This window comes from Daktulosphaira vitifoliae, unplaced genomic scaffold, assembly GCF_025091365.1.
Source record: "Daktulosphaira vitifoliae isolate Bord-2020 unplaced genomic scaffold, ASM2509136v1 Scaffold_3, whole genome shotgun sequence".
In the NCBI taxonomy this organism is placed as follows: domain Eukaryota; kingdom Metazoa; phylum Arthropoda; class Insecta; order Hemiptera; family Phylloxeridae; genus Daktulosphaira; species Daktulosphaira vitifoliae.
Window position 1 is genome coordinate 489408 of NW_026099574.1, and position 16958 is coordinate 506365.

Below are 16958 nucleotides of genomic sequence, written 5' to 3' on the forward strand. Positions count from 1 at the left end.
ATATATATATATATATATATTAATATTAGCGGTGGCGGTAGGAATATATAATCTTCGCATAATATCGCGACACTTTTGCTGGCGTCGAAGACGCGATGTCCGGCGTGATCCTCGGGCGTCAATAGGTTAGCAGCGTAGATGACGACGATGCGCGAGTGCGGATCAGTTTGTTGACGATGTTATTTTGACAATGGGAAGAAGACTACGGTATAGCGGCGGGACGTCGTCGGCCGTGCGGCACTTACTGGACTTTACGACGCGGGGCTGTGTCAATTACAATAAAAATTTGTTATATATATATATATATAATTGATGATAAGCGCGCGTCTACGGGTTGGAAAATATTGTTAATAATGAAAAGTTTGAAATCACTGAAGAAATTACCGCCGTCAGTACTTTAAAGGGAACGACGCGAGGTGAAAATATTTTTTTACACGTTCAAAACGTTATATCTTCATTAGGTATTCAAATACATAAATTGGTTAGCGTAATCACTGACGGAGCGAGAAATATCACGGGCAAAAATATTGGATTGCAGGCTATTATTATTAATGAAAAAAAATGAAAAGAATTGTCACCACCGCTATTTTTTCATTGCATTATTCATCAACATGCACTTTGCGCCAAAATTATGTCGTGGGTTCAATAATGAAAGATGTAGTGTCTATCATCAATTTTATACGAAGCAATGGATTGAATCATAGACAATTTCAAATTTTTTTGATTGAAATTTATGCAGACTATGACGATACATTGTACTACACGGCTGTTAGATAGTTAAGTAGAGGTCGTGTACTTCAGAGGTTTTTCATATCACGTCAGGAAATTTATAATTTTTTGAAAGAAAAAGGAAAGGACGCTTCCATATTTGAAAATCAAATATGGATTTCTGAACTGGCCTTTTGTGTTGATATATTGAAGTATATAAATGAAATCAACATAAAACTACAAGGTAAAAATCAACTTATTCCTGATATGTGGTTTCATATTAAATCTTTTAAAATAAAATTGAAACTATTACGGTCGTCTCACATAGAAAAAAATGAACTAACACATTTTCCGAATTGTAAAAAACTTTTTGAATCGTCAAAATTTTCATTATCAACAATTAAATTTATTGAACCTATTTCGATATTTCAACAAGAATTTAATAATCGATTTCTAGATTTCAAATGATATTCACAATATTTTCAACTATTCGCCAATCCGTTTAATTTTCATGTTGAAGATATACCTGTTGAGATTCAAATGGAATAATAGATTTACAGCCACAAAATATCTTAAAAGACTCATTTAAAGCATCGCCTTTACTTTTTTTCGGTGAATTTCCTGAATCATTTTCAAAAATTAAAAATTTAGCTGCAAAATACTTCAGTATGTTTGGATCCACTTACGTATGTGAACAGGTCTTTTATCATATGAAAAAAATTAAAAATCCATACCGTTAACGCTTAACTGATGACCATCTCCACCATGTACTTAGAGCCAGCATAAGTAATTGTAATGTGGAAATTGAAAAAATAATAAACAATATCCAACAACAAAAATCCCATTAAGCCTATTAAGCAGTTGTAATTTCCATACTTTTATATTATAATTATATTATTAAAAACTGTAATTTTTATATTCTATTTATTTAAAGTTTTAAATTCTTTTTAATATATGAATGTGGCCCGGGAGTCTAAAAAGGTTGCCTACCACTGGTCTATACAATCTCTCTCTCTCTGTCTCTCTCTAAATATATATATATATATTAGGGTGTCCCTTATTTTTAAAATGTTGAAAAGTCCTAACTCTTACACCCCAAATTTTTGTGTATACATGTAAAAAGTATCCTTAAAAAATTTCAGGTCGATCAGACAACTTTTACCCGTGCCGACTTGAGGTTGAAAATCGACCGAAAGAGGTAGTTTTTTAATCTTTTGCAATTAACTTGCGAATTTGTGTTCCTACAAAAAAAATCATTGAAGCTAAATTGTAGATCTAATTGTTTAGCATAATTTATATTCTTACAATTTTTATTCTAAATCCATTATTTTTCCATAAAAATTATAAAAAATGTATTATTTGTTGATATTATCGAAATTGGGATATTTACAAATATTTTGTCATATCTGGCGAGCATTTTATGATAAAGCTTAACATTTCATACAAAAATTGTTTAAAATGAAGTTTTCTAAACAAATGGTTATTAACTTATTTTTTATTTGACAGTTCGTTTTATTGTTACAGATAAAATAATTCTAAGTATAATTTTATTTCAAAATATGTTGAGTAATATAGTAATTACGCTAAATATCATGATTCAAAATCGTTCTTTAATGTCTCTTTGTTACAATTAGGGTAAAGTCGTCTGTGTTCTTGGACACAACACAATTAGTGATGAGCAAAACAAGAATAAGACCAAGACTGTCAAAGTCTTGGTCTTGGTCTTGTTCTTGGTAGCTGAGTCTTGGTCTTGCTTTGCTAACTCAGTCTTGGTCTTGCAAGTCTAGTCTTGTTCTTGTTCTTGGTCTTGCCCATAAAATCTTGTTCTTGTTGTGAGTCTTGTCACAATACTCTTGCAAAATATTGCATTTATTTATATTTGTAAAAATTTTCTACTTAAAAGGTTTAAATGACGAAGTTACCTACTTTAGTTTGTAAATTCAAATTTAGTTTATATACCATACGATTTTTAAGTTAGAACTTAATATTATCATAAAAAATAGTACAAAAACTTGTATACTTTTTCAAATATTATCCATCCATCCTCTGAAATTTGAAAATCGGTCAATTCTAGCACATTGTTGCATAATGTAACAATTCCTTTTTTTAACTTCAAAGTTACCCCTAGCATATCATGAATTAAGTTTCATCGTGTTGGACAGTCTAAAATAGGACTTACGGTTGTAGATACACCTACTGTTTCACATGTCAAATTAAATCTATTTTTCAACATTTCATCTCTTTTGATTTTGTCAAAAATATGATTTTATGATTATTTCTTATTAAAATGTATCATTGTTAATGTCATAGCAATTGTAATAATAATGATATAATTTTTAAATTGATAATATTATTAATGAAATAGCTGTATTAATTTAATTAATTTTTTTTTTAGACTCTACTACACTGTTGTGCCAGGATAATTGCTCTGGAGATTGTTGCGGTCATCTATATTGGATTTTTTGCACGGGTAATTCATTTCAATTCCTCTAAAAAAAATTAATTGTTACTGACTTTTCTTAGAGTAGAGTTTATCTTTTTACATCGTAATTAATATACTTTTCATATGTTAATTATTAGATTGATTTGTATTTCATTTATTGGTGCAATATGCACTACATTAGTCGTTACAATCTCTCTCTAAATATATATCTTTTTGTTATACACATTGTTCGCGCCGCAGAATATGGCGACACTGGTTGCACTATGTAACGTGAAAAAAGTATCTATTTATTTTTTGTCTATTTATATATATGTGAGTACCATTGGTATCTAGATGGCACCACTTCCAGGGTCTGGAGATAGATAGTGATATCAATTATTATAAGAAGGGAAAATTAAGTCAAGTCGTGAGTCAGCTAAGACGTGTCTCTATGTATATTTTTTAGTCTATATGTGTATTCTGTTTTTATATAATATTTTTGTGTTGTGTGAATATTTTATATAGAGTTTTCGTGTGTAATTAAATATATGTGTTATTTTTGTTTGTTAACATTTAATAGAGTTTTTGTGTATTAATTTATAAATATATAAATTAAATAATAGTATTGCGTCTTCGCTCTGTTCCCGTAATTGCCTGTTTGCATTCCCCACATTTTTTGGGGGCCTGTCCGCGATTATCATCGGTCAACAAACGGGAATAGAGATTGGAGAAGATATCATGTCTTCTCAACATCCGGAAAATTTCAAACTATTTGTCGTGTATATTATAAGTGTTGTTAGTGACGAAAATATATAAAACGTTTTTGTAATTGTATTAGTATACGACTCCATTTTGGTTGAGTAAACGCGCAATTTTTCTTTGTTCGTTTTCGCGAGATCTAGTTATTGTTAATCGGTTTCTAACATCAATTTGAATTTGATTAAACCTTTTGATTATATAACAGTTCGGGATGCCTAAAAATAAAAATTTTAATGAAACTATGGACGAAGTTTCTAGAATTCGAGAGGAAGTATTTGCTTTGAAANTAGACTTCGAGAGGAAGTATTTGCTTTGAGACTTGAGCATAGCAAATCTCATTTAAGCTTTAGAGATGTTGAAGAATCACTGTCAAAGTTTTCTGGTGATGATGCTTATCCAGTTAATCGATGGATTGAAGAAATTGAAGAAATGGCTAGTGTACTACGTTGGTCCGATCCTGAGAAGTTAATTTATGGTAAACGTTTATTAATGGGAACGGCTCAATTATATATTCAATCGGAAAGAGGAATTACTACTTGGACAATTTTAAAAGATAAACTGAAGAATGAGTTTAAAAGTCGTATGAACACAGTTGCTATTCATCGTTCACTGTCTGAGCGATTTAAGAAAATTGATGAATCGTATCAGCAGTATGTTTTCAAGATGAAACAGATTGCTCAACTAGGTAATATTGAAGAAGATTCTCTTATTGATTATATTATAGCTGGTATAAGAGACTTGGAAGTCAACAAGATGATACTGTATGGCGCTACATCCATTGATGAGCTAAAATTGAAACTTGAACTGTATGAGAAGATGAAGTTAAACGTAAGGGCAAATACAAAGTCAAACATAAACTTCAGCGAAAAAAAATATTTGAATGAATTGCCTAATGCTTCATTTAAATCATATAAACATGAATGTCAATCAGCAAACATTAATCGTTGCTACAACTGTGGTGCAAAGGGTCACCGTTCTAGTTCTTGTCCTGATGCTAGTAAAGGATTTAAGTGTTTTTTATGCCAGGAATTTGGTCATAAAGCATCATCATGTTCTTATCGTCCATCAACTAGTCGACCAAATACTGATAGAAGTCAAAGAGATGAAAATGTTAAAATACAAGTGAATCAAGTTAATGATGTCATATATCCTATTAATCGTATAAGTAAATTAGTTGATATACAAGGTGTAGAAACTAATGCTTTAGTTGAAACTGGTAGTGATGTGAATCTCTGTCGAAGGTCATTTATGTTGAAGTTAGATGAAATGACAATTCGTAAAGATAAAACTTTACTAGGAGGACCAGGAGGAGTTAAGTTCTACACAGAAGGTGTATTTACTTGCAAATTAAGTGTTGATGGATTATCATATACTATTGATATTTATGTTGTTCCTGATGCAGCCATTACATGTGACCTGTAAGTAGGAAAAGTTATATTTCAAACAAGTGCTGAACTGCACATAAATCCTAAGTGTGTGAGAATAACTAAATTTGAAGAAGAAGAAAATCAAATAATGTCTATTAATATACCTTGTAATGAGCTCAACATAGGTGCATCAACTTATACAGAGGAAATTAATAATATAGTGAAAGATTATGAACCAAATAAAGTAAAATATGCACCGATTGAAACAGTTATTTTACTAATGGATGAAAAACCTGTATATCAAAGACCACGGCGCCTATCTCCAGCGGAAACATGTGAAGTTGACAAACAAATAGAGGAATGGTTACAAGAAGACATTATTAGACCTAGTTGTTCTGACTATGCTAGTCCAATAGTATTGGTCAGGAAGAAAGATAACTCTCTACGTCTTTGTGTAGATTACAGGATGTTAAATAGGAAGATAATCAAAAATAGATACCCTTTGCCATTAATAGATGACCAAATAGATAAATTACAAGGAGCTTCTGTCTATACAATTCTTGACTTGAGAAATGGATTTTTCCATGTTACAGTTCACAAAGATAGCATTAAGTATACCTCTTTTGTCACACCTAGTGGGCAATATGAATTTCTGCGAACCCCTTTTGGACTGTGTGTGTCACCTCCTATTTTTCAAAGATATATTAACTTTGTTTTCAAAGATTACATTCAAAAGAGATTTTTATTAACATATATGGATGATTTAGTGATATTAGCTAGTAGTTATGAAGAAAGTATTGAACTTTTAAAACAAATATTGCAAACTGCTTCTGAATATGGACTACACATTAAATGGAGTAAGTGTCAGTTTTTACATACAGAAATTGAATATCTAGGATACCGAATTTGTAAAAATACTATAAGACCTTCAACATTAAAGACTGCTGCAGTTATAAATTTTCCTTTACCTAAGTCAACAAAAGCAGTGCAAAGTTTTCTGGTTCTTACTGGATACTTTAGAAAATTTATAAAGGACTATTCATTGATTGCTAAACCTTTGACTGATCTATTACATAATGGAGCTAAGTTTAAATTTGGAAAAGAAGAACAAGATGCTATAAATATGCTGAAAAGAAAACTGTTGGATAATCCAGTGTTACATATATATAATCCTCATGCTGAAACGGAACTACATACCGACGCAAGTGCTAATGGTTTTGGGGCTATATTGTTACAAAAGGATGCTTATGATGGTAGTTTCATCCAGTATACTATTCTAGCAGAAAGACCAGTGATGCCCAAAAAAAATATCATAGTTATGAACTAGAGGTACTTGCTATTATTGAAGCATTGAAAAAGTTTAGAGTTAATCTCTTGGGTATACAGTTTAAGATTGTAACTGACTGTGCTGCATTTACAATGACAATGAAAAAAAAGGATTTGGCGACTAGAGTTGCAAGATGGGCTTTACTGCTTGAAGAATTTAGTTATACAGTTGAACACCGAAGTGGATCTCGTTTACCCCATGTTGATGCTCTTAGTCGATATCCTGTATGCTTAGCGATTGAAAATGAATTTTTGATTAAATTACGAAGAGCCCAAAAGATGGATTCGGAGATTAGCGCATTGATGGAAGTTCTAGCTGTTTCGACTCATCAAAACTATTTAATTGAACATGATCTACTGTACGAGATGAAATATGGCAAAAATTGTTTGTTGTTCCTAGATCCATGCAAAAGGAAGTAATCAAAAAAGCACATGAAATAGGACATTTTGGATGTAAAAAAGTTGAAGAACTATTGAAGAAAGAATATTCCATGTCAAATATGAAAACAAAAATTGAGAGTATTGTAAGAAATTGTATTCCGTGTATATTGGCAAGTCGAAAAAGTGGTAAGCAGGAAGGTTACTTGAATAGTATTAATAAAGGTGATTTTCCATTAGTTACCTATCATATAGATCATTTGGGACCATTAGCTGCTACAGCTAAAGGATACAAATATATATTTGCAGTGATTGATGGTTTTAGCAAATTTTGTTGGTTATTTCCTACCAAGACTAGTACATGTAAGGAAGCCATTGATAAAATGAAAACTTTGTCTACTACTTTTGGGAATCCAGAAAGAATTATGTCAGATTATGGAGGAGCTTTTATTTCACAAGAATTTTCTGATTATTGTAGAAAAGAAAACATCCAACATGTAACAATAACTACAGGAATATTAGCAATTATTATTCCAGTCATTACCAAATTAAGTTTAGATCAGCCCGAACATTGTACAAGAATGTTGCTCACGTATAAATTGCACTAAACAGTTCCTTTCAAAGAAGCATCGGTATGACACCATTCAAATTGACATTCGGTGTTGAGATGAGAAATCCTCAATATTTTGAGTTGACTAAAATAATTGAGGAAGTATATACAAATGCTTTTGTGGAAGAGAGAGATAAATTGCGTAAGGAAGCAAAAGAACAAATTTTTAAAGTTCAAGAAGAACAGCGTAAAACTTTTAATAAAAAGAGAAAGGAAGCACATAAGTATCACCTAGGTGATTTGATTGCTATTTTGAGGACACAATTCAAGCCACTTCCCAAAATTCATAAAAAGTTTTTGGGCCCATACCAAATAACCAAACGTAGAGGACCAGACAGATATGAAATGGTCAAAATTGGTGAGTCTGAAAGTCCCATTAGAACATCATCTGGTGTTGACTATATGAAGCCATGGAGCCAAATAGATACAGATGATGAAGAAGAGATGGAAAACTGTCAATCAGTCGAGATGACTGATCAAGAAGAGGGTCGAAATGTGGGTACCATTGGTATCTAGATGGCACCTCTTCCAGGGTCTGGAGATAGATAGTGGTATCAATTATTATAAGAAGGGAAAATTAAGTCAAGTCGTGAGTCAGCTAAGACGTGTCTCTATGTATATTTTTTAGTCTATATGTGTATTCTGTTTTTATATAATATTTTTGTGTTGTGTGTTTTTGATGAAATGTTTTTTCAACATTTCATCTCTTTTGATTTTGTCAAAAATATGATTTTATGATTATTTCTTATTAAAATGTATCATTGTTAATGTCATAGCAATTGTAATAATAATGATATAATTTTTAAATTGATAATATTATTAATGAAATAGCTGTATTAATTTAATTAATTTTTTTTTTAGACTCTACTACACTGTTGTGCCAGGATAATTGCTCTGGAGATTGTTGCGGTCATCTATATTGGATTTTTTGCACGGGTAATTCATTTCAATTCCTCTAAAAAAAATTAATTGTTACTGACTTTTCTTAGAGTAGAGTTTATCTTTTTACATCGTAATTAATATACTTTTCATATGTTAATTATTAGATTGATTTGTATTTCATTTATTGGTGCAATATGCACTACATTAGTCGTTACAATCTCTCTCTAAATATATATCTTTTTGTTATACACATTGTTCGCGCCGCAGAATATGGCGACACTGGTTGCACTATGTAACGTGAAAAAAGTATCTATTTATTTTTTGTCTATTTATATATATGTGAGTACCATTGGTATCTAGATGGCACCACTTCCAGGGTCTGGAGATAGATAGTGATATCAATTATTATAAGAAGGGAAAATTAAGTCAAGTCGTGAGTCAGCTAAGACGTGTCTCTATGTATATTTTTTAGTCTATATGTGTATTCTGTTTTTATATAATATTTTTGTGTTGTGTGAATATTTTATATAGAGTTTTCGTGTGTAATTAAATATATGTGTTATTTTTGTTTGTTAACATTTAATAGAGTTTTTGTGTATTAATTTATAAATATATAAATTAAATAATAGTATTGCGTCTTCGCTCTGTTCCTGTAATTGCCTGTTTGCATTTCCCACATATATATATATTTGTGTTGAGCCGAATGCGGACTGCGACGGCGTTTGTCAGTTAAATAATCATGATAAGGTGTTGTGATTTGATTATGCGCGTGCGAGATAGTCAGCTGTGTACTACTTCAGACCGGTTCATGGACGGAATTTGTGTGTACATCCACCACGCTCCTTTCCTATCTTGAACATCATTTGCACTGCTCACCGCATACATTGTCGCCTTATGATTTAAATTGTTCTTAATAATTTCCGACATTGGGTATTTAGTTTTTTTTTTTTGATCCCTACTCTAAAGGCTAGCCGTGTTGTCGCCAACGGACCGCCGGGTCAAACGTCGGACGGGTTGTCGGAAATTAGCCATCGTCGGAACTGGTACGCTAATTTTCGTCCGTAGCGGTCTTTTCTGTTGTGTGCGTTGCAACTTTTTAATTTTTTATATATATATTTCGTGAGTGTCCGCTATTTTGTTTATTATGTAATCTTTTATTTATGGCGTCTGCTAATCCTGCCTCCATTTTCTGTAGCCCTTCAGGGCTGGTAATGTATAATTTATTATTTATGTTTTGAGCCATACCTATTTTTGTTTTTTTCAAGTGCGCTGTGCCATAAGAACGTGTGGCGAATTTTTTTTGTGTAGGTGCCCCTATTTTTTTTATTTAAGTCCCACAACATGGCAGGCGTGTACAAGACCACCTGTCATGTTATATCCATATTTTTTTGTAATTTTTTTTATAGGTTTTATATTATACTTTATTGGGTGATGAATATGTTAATAGTACAATGTGGTGACGTAGTGCATTTTATCCCGGGGTGTCCCAACGTCTTGTAAGCTAAGCCTAACTGCCTAAAACCAGTCGCTTACTTGGGACGTATACCCGCCGTGCTTAGCAGCAATGCCGCGATTAATAGCCGGTGGGTAACCGAAGACCGTTCGGTTTTTTGCCTCGTGTGTTAACTTAATTTTTTTTTTCTTAATAAATTCCCCTTAATTTAACTGAACCATCATATTTTTCTTTTTTTTGCGTGTTCCATCTTCAATGGACTCGTGTATTTTTTTTCTCCTTTCAAAAATCAACTCCCCTAGTTTATAAAGTACGGGCAACGGCCTTGTATAAGGTCATCCCTGATTAATATGGTTATGTGATAACTGTCACGAGGTTCTGGTGTACATCTACTATCAACGACTCAACGGACATCAACTTTAATATTTATTAATTTTATATTTTTGGTTAATTGTTGTAATATACAAAAGTTAATTTTTTTAAAATCCTACTGTGGTCCGTCAATACACTGTCTCGTCCAGTAGGTTGGCGACCCTTTTTTTATAATTTTTTAAAACTGATTGCATTGGTCGCATTGCACTTCCGGCTTTACTGCTGGATGGCGACTGCGACACAGCTGCCTCTCCTCGTCCGACAGGTCGCGCGACGCCGAGTGACCGCGGGAGAAAGAGAACCGGTAGGGATAGAATATCGAAAGAAAAGTATCAATACTTTTACTTGGTATCGAATCGAATTAAAATACCGATATGAGTAAAATAANAGTATCAATACTTTTACTTGGTATCGAATCGAATTAAAATACCGATACGAGTAAAATATCGAAACAAATGGACCGATATTAGTAAGTATCGAAAGAAAAGTATCGGTAGCTGGATACAAGTATACTGTATACAAAATTGCAATCTGCGGGCTTTTTGTCCTGTTTTTTAATTACTCTAATAAGTTACAAAGATGTATATTATATTATATACATACATTATAGGTATATTATTACATAACACGATAAACCCCAAATTATCAAATTTAATACATTCTTCAGAAAAAGATTATAAATCAAAATGCAACCAGAAAAATTATTATCAATGTAAATGAAAACATATGTTCATTTATTATAATAAATAAAAATTATTATTAATTTTCCATGTATTAGTTTTATGCCTGCTTTATAGGAAGAGAAATAATGTCAAACACATATTAAATGCTTTTAGGTATATTAAATTAAGTTTTTTATTATGATTAAAAATAAACGAAATAATAATACTATAATTAATATTATTAAAAAAAAAAAAATAATGCAAATTATTTTAGTCCTGTATTTAAATTGTCTAATTATGGTCACCCTAAATTATTATACAACATATTGTTATGAAGTAGGTATCAAAAATAAAATAGTAAAAATATTTACAATACAAAATACAAATTATGCATTATTCAAAATTTTATTTTTTACAACTTAAAACCATTGATCCTCGGGTAAATCTGCAAGAAGTAAAATTTTTTCTAAACGAGAACCTGTTAGACGGTTTCTCGTTTTGGTTATGACTTGTCCGGCTTTTGAAAACAGTCTTTCGCATGGAACAGATGTTGCAACCATCGTAAAAGATATTCTTGATTGCTTATATAACATGGGAAAGACTGTTTTCATATCTTCCCAGAGCTCTAAGGGGTTTGACTTTAGTGGACAGACAGGGTTGGATAGATATTGAGATAACTCATCATATGTAAATGAAGATTTTTTCTTTTTCTGGCCATGAGCTAACATTTTATGGTGAGCCCAAAAATCATAACTATCCACATGTTCTTTAGATATCATCTCTCCTTCAGATTCGCTAGATGATAAATCTGGCAATAATAATCTTCGAAGTTCTGCTATTGCACTTGAACTAGCAATTAGATCGGTAAAGTGAAGATTTTTGAATCTTGGATCCAAAATTGTAGCAATGGCGATTGGTTTTACTTGCTCAATCAGTCCAAATATTCTAATTATTTCTGTATGTAACATATCTTTAATTTCAATCAACACATCAAATCTTGGTTGGGTTTGGGCCAGTTGTTTTAATAGGCAGTTAATCATGGGGATCACTTTTGAGATAGTAATGTAATTTTCTCCAGAGGATTCTTTTGTGACATACTCTAATGGTTGTAATAATTCAATTAATTGTCGGAGGATATCTAATTCTATAGCGGTTGGCATACTGGGTGCAGTTATATCATTGAGTAACATTGGACTAAGAAAAGACACCATTTCCATAAATCGAGTTATCATAAAATAAACAGAATTCCACCTTGTTGGAACATCTAATATTAATTTTTTAAATTTTCCCTCAGGAACTCCAGCTTTAGCGGTTCTGGTGTACATCTACTATGAACGACTCAACGTACATCAACTTTAATAGTTATTAATTTTATATTTTTGGTTAATTGTTGTAATATACAAAAGTTAATTTTTTTAAAATCCTACTGTGGTCCGTCAATACACAGTCTCGCCCAGTAGGTTGGCGACCATTTTCTTATAATTTTGTAAAACGCCATGAAAGTTACAAATTTTTCGTTGCGGCCAATTAGTTTGATTTTTTTTTATTTTTTTGTAACCTTTCAACTGGTTGAGTAACTTTATAATAGATATTTGTTTGGATATTAAAGTCCCTAAAAAACAGTCGGATTTTAGTATATTATACTGTACTCAAGTGTCTGACGTTTTAAGTAAATCAGAAGTGAATGAAGAATTAACAAATAAGTATAACTTTATTGAAAATAATACAATCATTATGCTATGGTATGAGAGCACTCCAAACCATTGGATTATAGCTGTTATAAAATTTAAAACAATTTATGATACCAAAAATATACCTGAAAATTCAGGGAAATGTTACATCATAGATCCATACTGTCCAAAAAGTAATTTCCGCGGTCTCAGGCACGGCGCCAAGAGAGGGCAAGGTGGGGCTCGAGCCCCCCCAGAAAACCGTCCAGACCCTTCGCCAGCCCCCCCTATTGAAAAATATTTACGAAATAACAATAACTATCAAAAAGTCGCATTACATTATTTTTAAAAGAACGNTAACAATAACTATCAAAAAGTCACATTACATTATTTTTAAAAGAACTTCATAATAGAAATTACGAAATATACTTTTTAAATATTTGAAATTTATATTAATACTTTCATTGGCTTTATAATTTATAAAATATCAAAATGCCGTGATTATAATATTCATAGTGTATACAAGCCTACGTTATCGCGTTCGTATCAATGTGTCAACGCCTTACATAGTCTATTTTTAAACAGGTTTTTATTAGATGATTATAAGACGTCAATTTTATTTTGTTTATCAATGCATTTGAGGCTTGTCGTGTACGTGTATGTTTATTCGTGTGTTATATAGTGCAAATTTGTTTTATTTGATTTTTGATTAATACTTCTAACATGAGTAAAGACAATAGTTGTATTAAATTAAGAAAAATCGATTCGTTTTTTGGTCCAAGTTCACATAAAGGAGAGACCGAAACGGCAAGTAAAAAAATTAAAATCGAAAATACAGAAAATGAAGAATGGGAAGTTCAGATTCAGATGATTTTCAACAGTTAAACGATCTACAAGAAATAAAGAATGTTGAACCAGAACAGAATCAAAAACTGGTAATTGAGAATCAAATGGATATTTTTTCTAAAATAGGACCTAGTGATATAACACATATAGTCAGTGATCCACCAACACAACCAATTTTAAAAAATTACCCACAGTCTAAGTTTGGGAAAGAATGGAGACAATTCCGTCCTGAATGGTTCAAATCATATCCTTGGCTTGAATACAGTGTATTAGATAATGCTTGTTATTGTTTTCCTTGTAGATTTTTTTCTCATAACTCTGATAATTCACCATTTTATAAAATTGGATTCAAAAATTGGAAAAAAGCTCTTGATAAAAATGCAGGAATTAAAGGCCATAATAAATCTTGCATACATAAAACTTGCATGACGAAGTGGGAAGGGTATAAAAACTCCAAAAAAACAAAATCAATTTTAACAACATTAAATGAGGCTAATTTATCTTTAATTAAAGAAAATCGATATTACATTTCAGTTATTTCAGAAATATTATTGTTCACAGCCTGTCAAAATATTGCACAACGAGGTGATGATGAAGGGTCAGAAAGCCTCAATAGAGGAAATTTTTTAGAACTTCTAGAACTTTGTGCTAGGAGAGACGCAAGATTTAAAGCTAAAATAGATATATTACCAAAAAATGCGAAATATACTCATCATACTATTCAAAATGATTTATTTTATGTAATGAGTAAATTAGTTTTAGAAACTATTGCGAAAGAAGTTAAAGAAGCCAAATATTTTGCTATTCTTGCAGATGAGACAAAAGACGTGAGCAAAACTGAGCAGTTATCTATTATGGTTCGTTATTATCATAATAACATAATGAATGAACGATTTTTAGGGTATGTTCCTTGTAATGAATTAAATGCGAAGGCTCTTTTTGATTACATAAATAAAACACTGTCAGACTGTGGAATAAATATTAAAAACTGTATAGCTCAAACTTATGACGGTGCAAATGTAATGAGTGGTAAACAAAACGCGGTTAGGTCAGTTTTTCAACAGCATGTTCCTCAAGCACTTTACACACATTGTTTTAATCATAGATTAAATTTAGTAATTGTTGATGTATGTAAAAATATACCTGAAATAGAAAAATTTATTACTCTACTTCAACAATTGTACAACTTTATTAGTAGGTCAACTGTTCATACTAAATTCATAGAACTTCAAAATAAATTATTACCGAAAAAAAAAATTATGGAACTAAAAAGGATTTGTGAAACTCGATGGATATGTCAAATTTCTGCTTGTATCGCTGTAAAAAAAACATTTCCTGTGATATTACTTTTATTACATCAAATAAGCCTAGAATCCAAGAGTGAAAAAGAAATGGAAGCTAAATCACTATTATTTCACATTAATTTTGAATTTATATTTTGTCTCTACTTATTTTGTGACACATTTAGTGAGATAAAAATTGTGTTAGATTATTTACAAAAACCAGATTCAGATTTGGGTTCTAGCTGTCTACTAGTAGAATCATTAATTAATTACCTTATGGAATTTAGAAACACCTCAAACAAGTTTGAAGATCTTTTGACAGAAGTGGAATTATGTGCACAAAAAAATAATATTCAACTTCCTAATGAAACAGTTAAAGAAACAAGGATTCGCAAACTTCCTAAACAATTTTCATCATATATAACTGAAGTAACAACTTCTGAAAGTAGAAAAATTAGTAATAATAACGATATAAAAACAATGATATTTTTTCCAGTCCTTGATAGAATGGTTAGTGAACTCAATAGAAGATTTTCAGATCATAGTGAAATTTTAACAGGTATCAGCGCCCTTATCCCAAAATGTGACACATTTTTAAATTTTACAAATATCAAACCGTTAGCTGAACACTATAAATTAGACATAGAAAGCTTAGAATCAGAACTAACACTAATTACAAAACTGATTAAGCGACATGAAGCTGAAAACGGTATTCAGATAAAAACAATTCTTGATTTTATGCAGTTACTTGAAAAATATAAATTAGCGTTTTCTGAAATGTATATACTCTGTATTATTTCTATTATCATTCCACCATCTAGTGCTGGAGTTAAAAGAACTTTCTCCAGTTTAAGACAAATTAAAAATTACATGAGAAATAAAATGACTAATAAAAGGCTTTCAAATATAGCAATTTTATCTATAGAAAAAAAAATTGCTAAGAATTTAGATTTGGAAGTTGTTGTGGATAAATTTGCAGCTATTCACAAAAACCGAAGAATATTATTAACTTGAATAAATGTTTGATGTAAAAAAACAGTGTTCAGTTTACTTATTATTTTAAAAATTTTTAATTAAATAATAATATTGTATAAGATAAATTTACTTCATACATTTTTAATTATACATTTTGTTTAAATGTCTAATTAATATAAAAAGGATTTCATAGAGTATTTATATTTTAATGACCTATGAATTATTATATCATCTTACAAAGTTAGTACTTAAATGTGTACATTTAACACCAACTATTTAAAAATTTATTTGATTGGAAATTTGAAATCTACTTATTAAATATTTGGTAGGTTATCACCAGTTTTTATTTTAAAAATATTATTTTTGCTGGTATTGGTACAAGATTTTCAACCATTTACAACATGGTGCATTATTAGGTATAGTGTGAAATATCAAAATTTAGTTTATTTGATATATTTGCTACTACTCAATAAATTCAAAAATTAATTGAATGTATTATTAATCATAGTCATTGAATTAATGAAATTAATAACATTTTCATGATGAATGAACAACATTCAGATAGAATAACATTTTTAGTTTTTTATAGATAAACCTTATAGTATTGCCTAATGAGAAAAATTATTTCCTAAAATTTCAATCAAATATATTTTAATATATTTCTAATATTTTCATTTGTAAAGTGAGAAAAAATATTTTATTCATTTATTATTACATTTATTGAGTACTAATTATTGGATGAAAATAAAGAAACAAAGGTTAAATTTGAGTTAAATCAATTCATCTGTTCAATACTAAATACAATTATTTTAATTTATATTTATAAAATATAAGTTAAAGAAGCTTAATCATTCAGTCACTAAGGTATGTGAAATTAAAGAAACTTGTCTGTTATTATACATTTTCTTATATTAAATAGAAATATTTGACAGTATTCTTCAACAAATTTTAACTATTTAAAACTGTACATACTATTTATTTATATTTTATTTAAATGGTCCGAGTACTTTCTGAAACACTAGCCCATGGAATAAAAATATTTGCCCCGCTCTGCCCCCCCTAGAAAAAATTGCTAGTGCCGTGCCAGCGCGGTCTTTATTTGCAATTTTCAGTTACACCTTCACGTTTCACCCATTAGCTTTTCACACCATATGTAAAGTTTTTTATAAGCTTTCAGAATATGTAAAGAAATATTATTGAAAGAGTATTATTGGAAAACTCAGGAGACATGACAAATATATGTCC

General features: G+C 30.5%; 3 protein-coding genes across 3 annotated transcripts in view; 2 read left to right on the top strand and 1 right to left on the bottom strand.

Annotated features, from left to right (window-relative positions):
- The window catches only part of LOC126903128 (uncharacterized), a 120613-nt gene that overhangs the window by 92932 nt on the left and 10723 nt on the right, over positions 1 to 16958 (top strand). The window lies entirely within an intron of this gene.
- LOC126900863 (E3 SUMO-protein ligase ZBED1-like) lies at positions 11359 to 12264 on the bottom strand. Its single transcript, XM_050676860.1, has one exon. The coding sequence runs from the start codon at positions 12262 to 12264 to the stop codon at positions 11359 to 11361; it is 906 nt and encodes a 301-aa protein (XP_050532817.1).
- On the top strand, positions 13458 to 15752 carry LOC126900864 (zinc finger MYM-type protein 1-like). Its single transcript, XM_050676861.1, has 3 exons — positions 13458 to 14503; positions 14654 to 15447; positions 15505 to 15752. Exons 1-3 carry the CDS (start codon positions 13458 to 13460, stop codon positions 15750 to 15752), a joined length of 2088 nt encoding a protein of 695 aa, XP_050532818.1.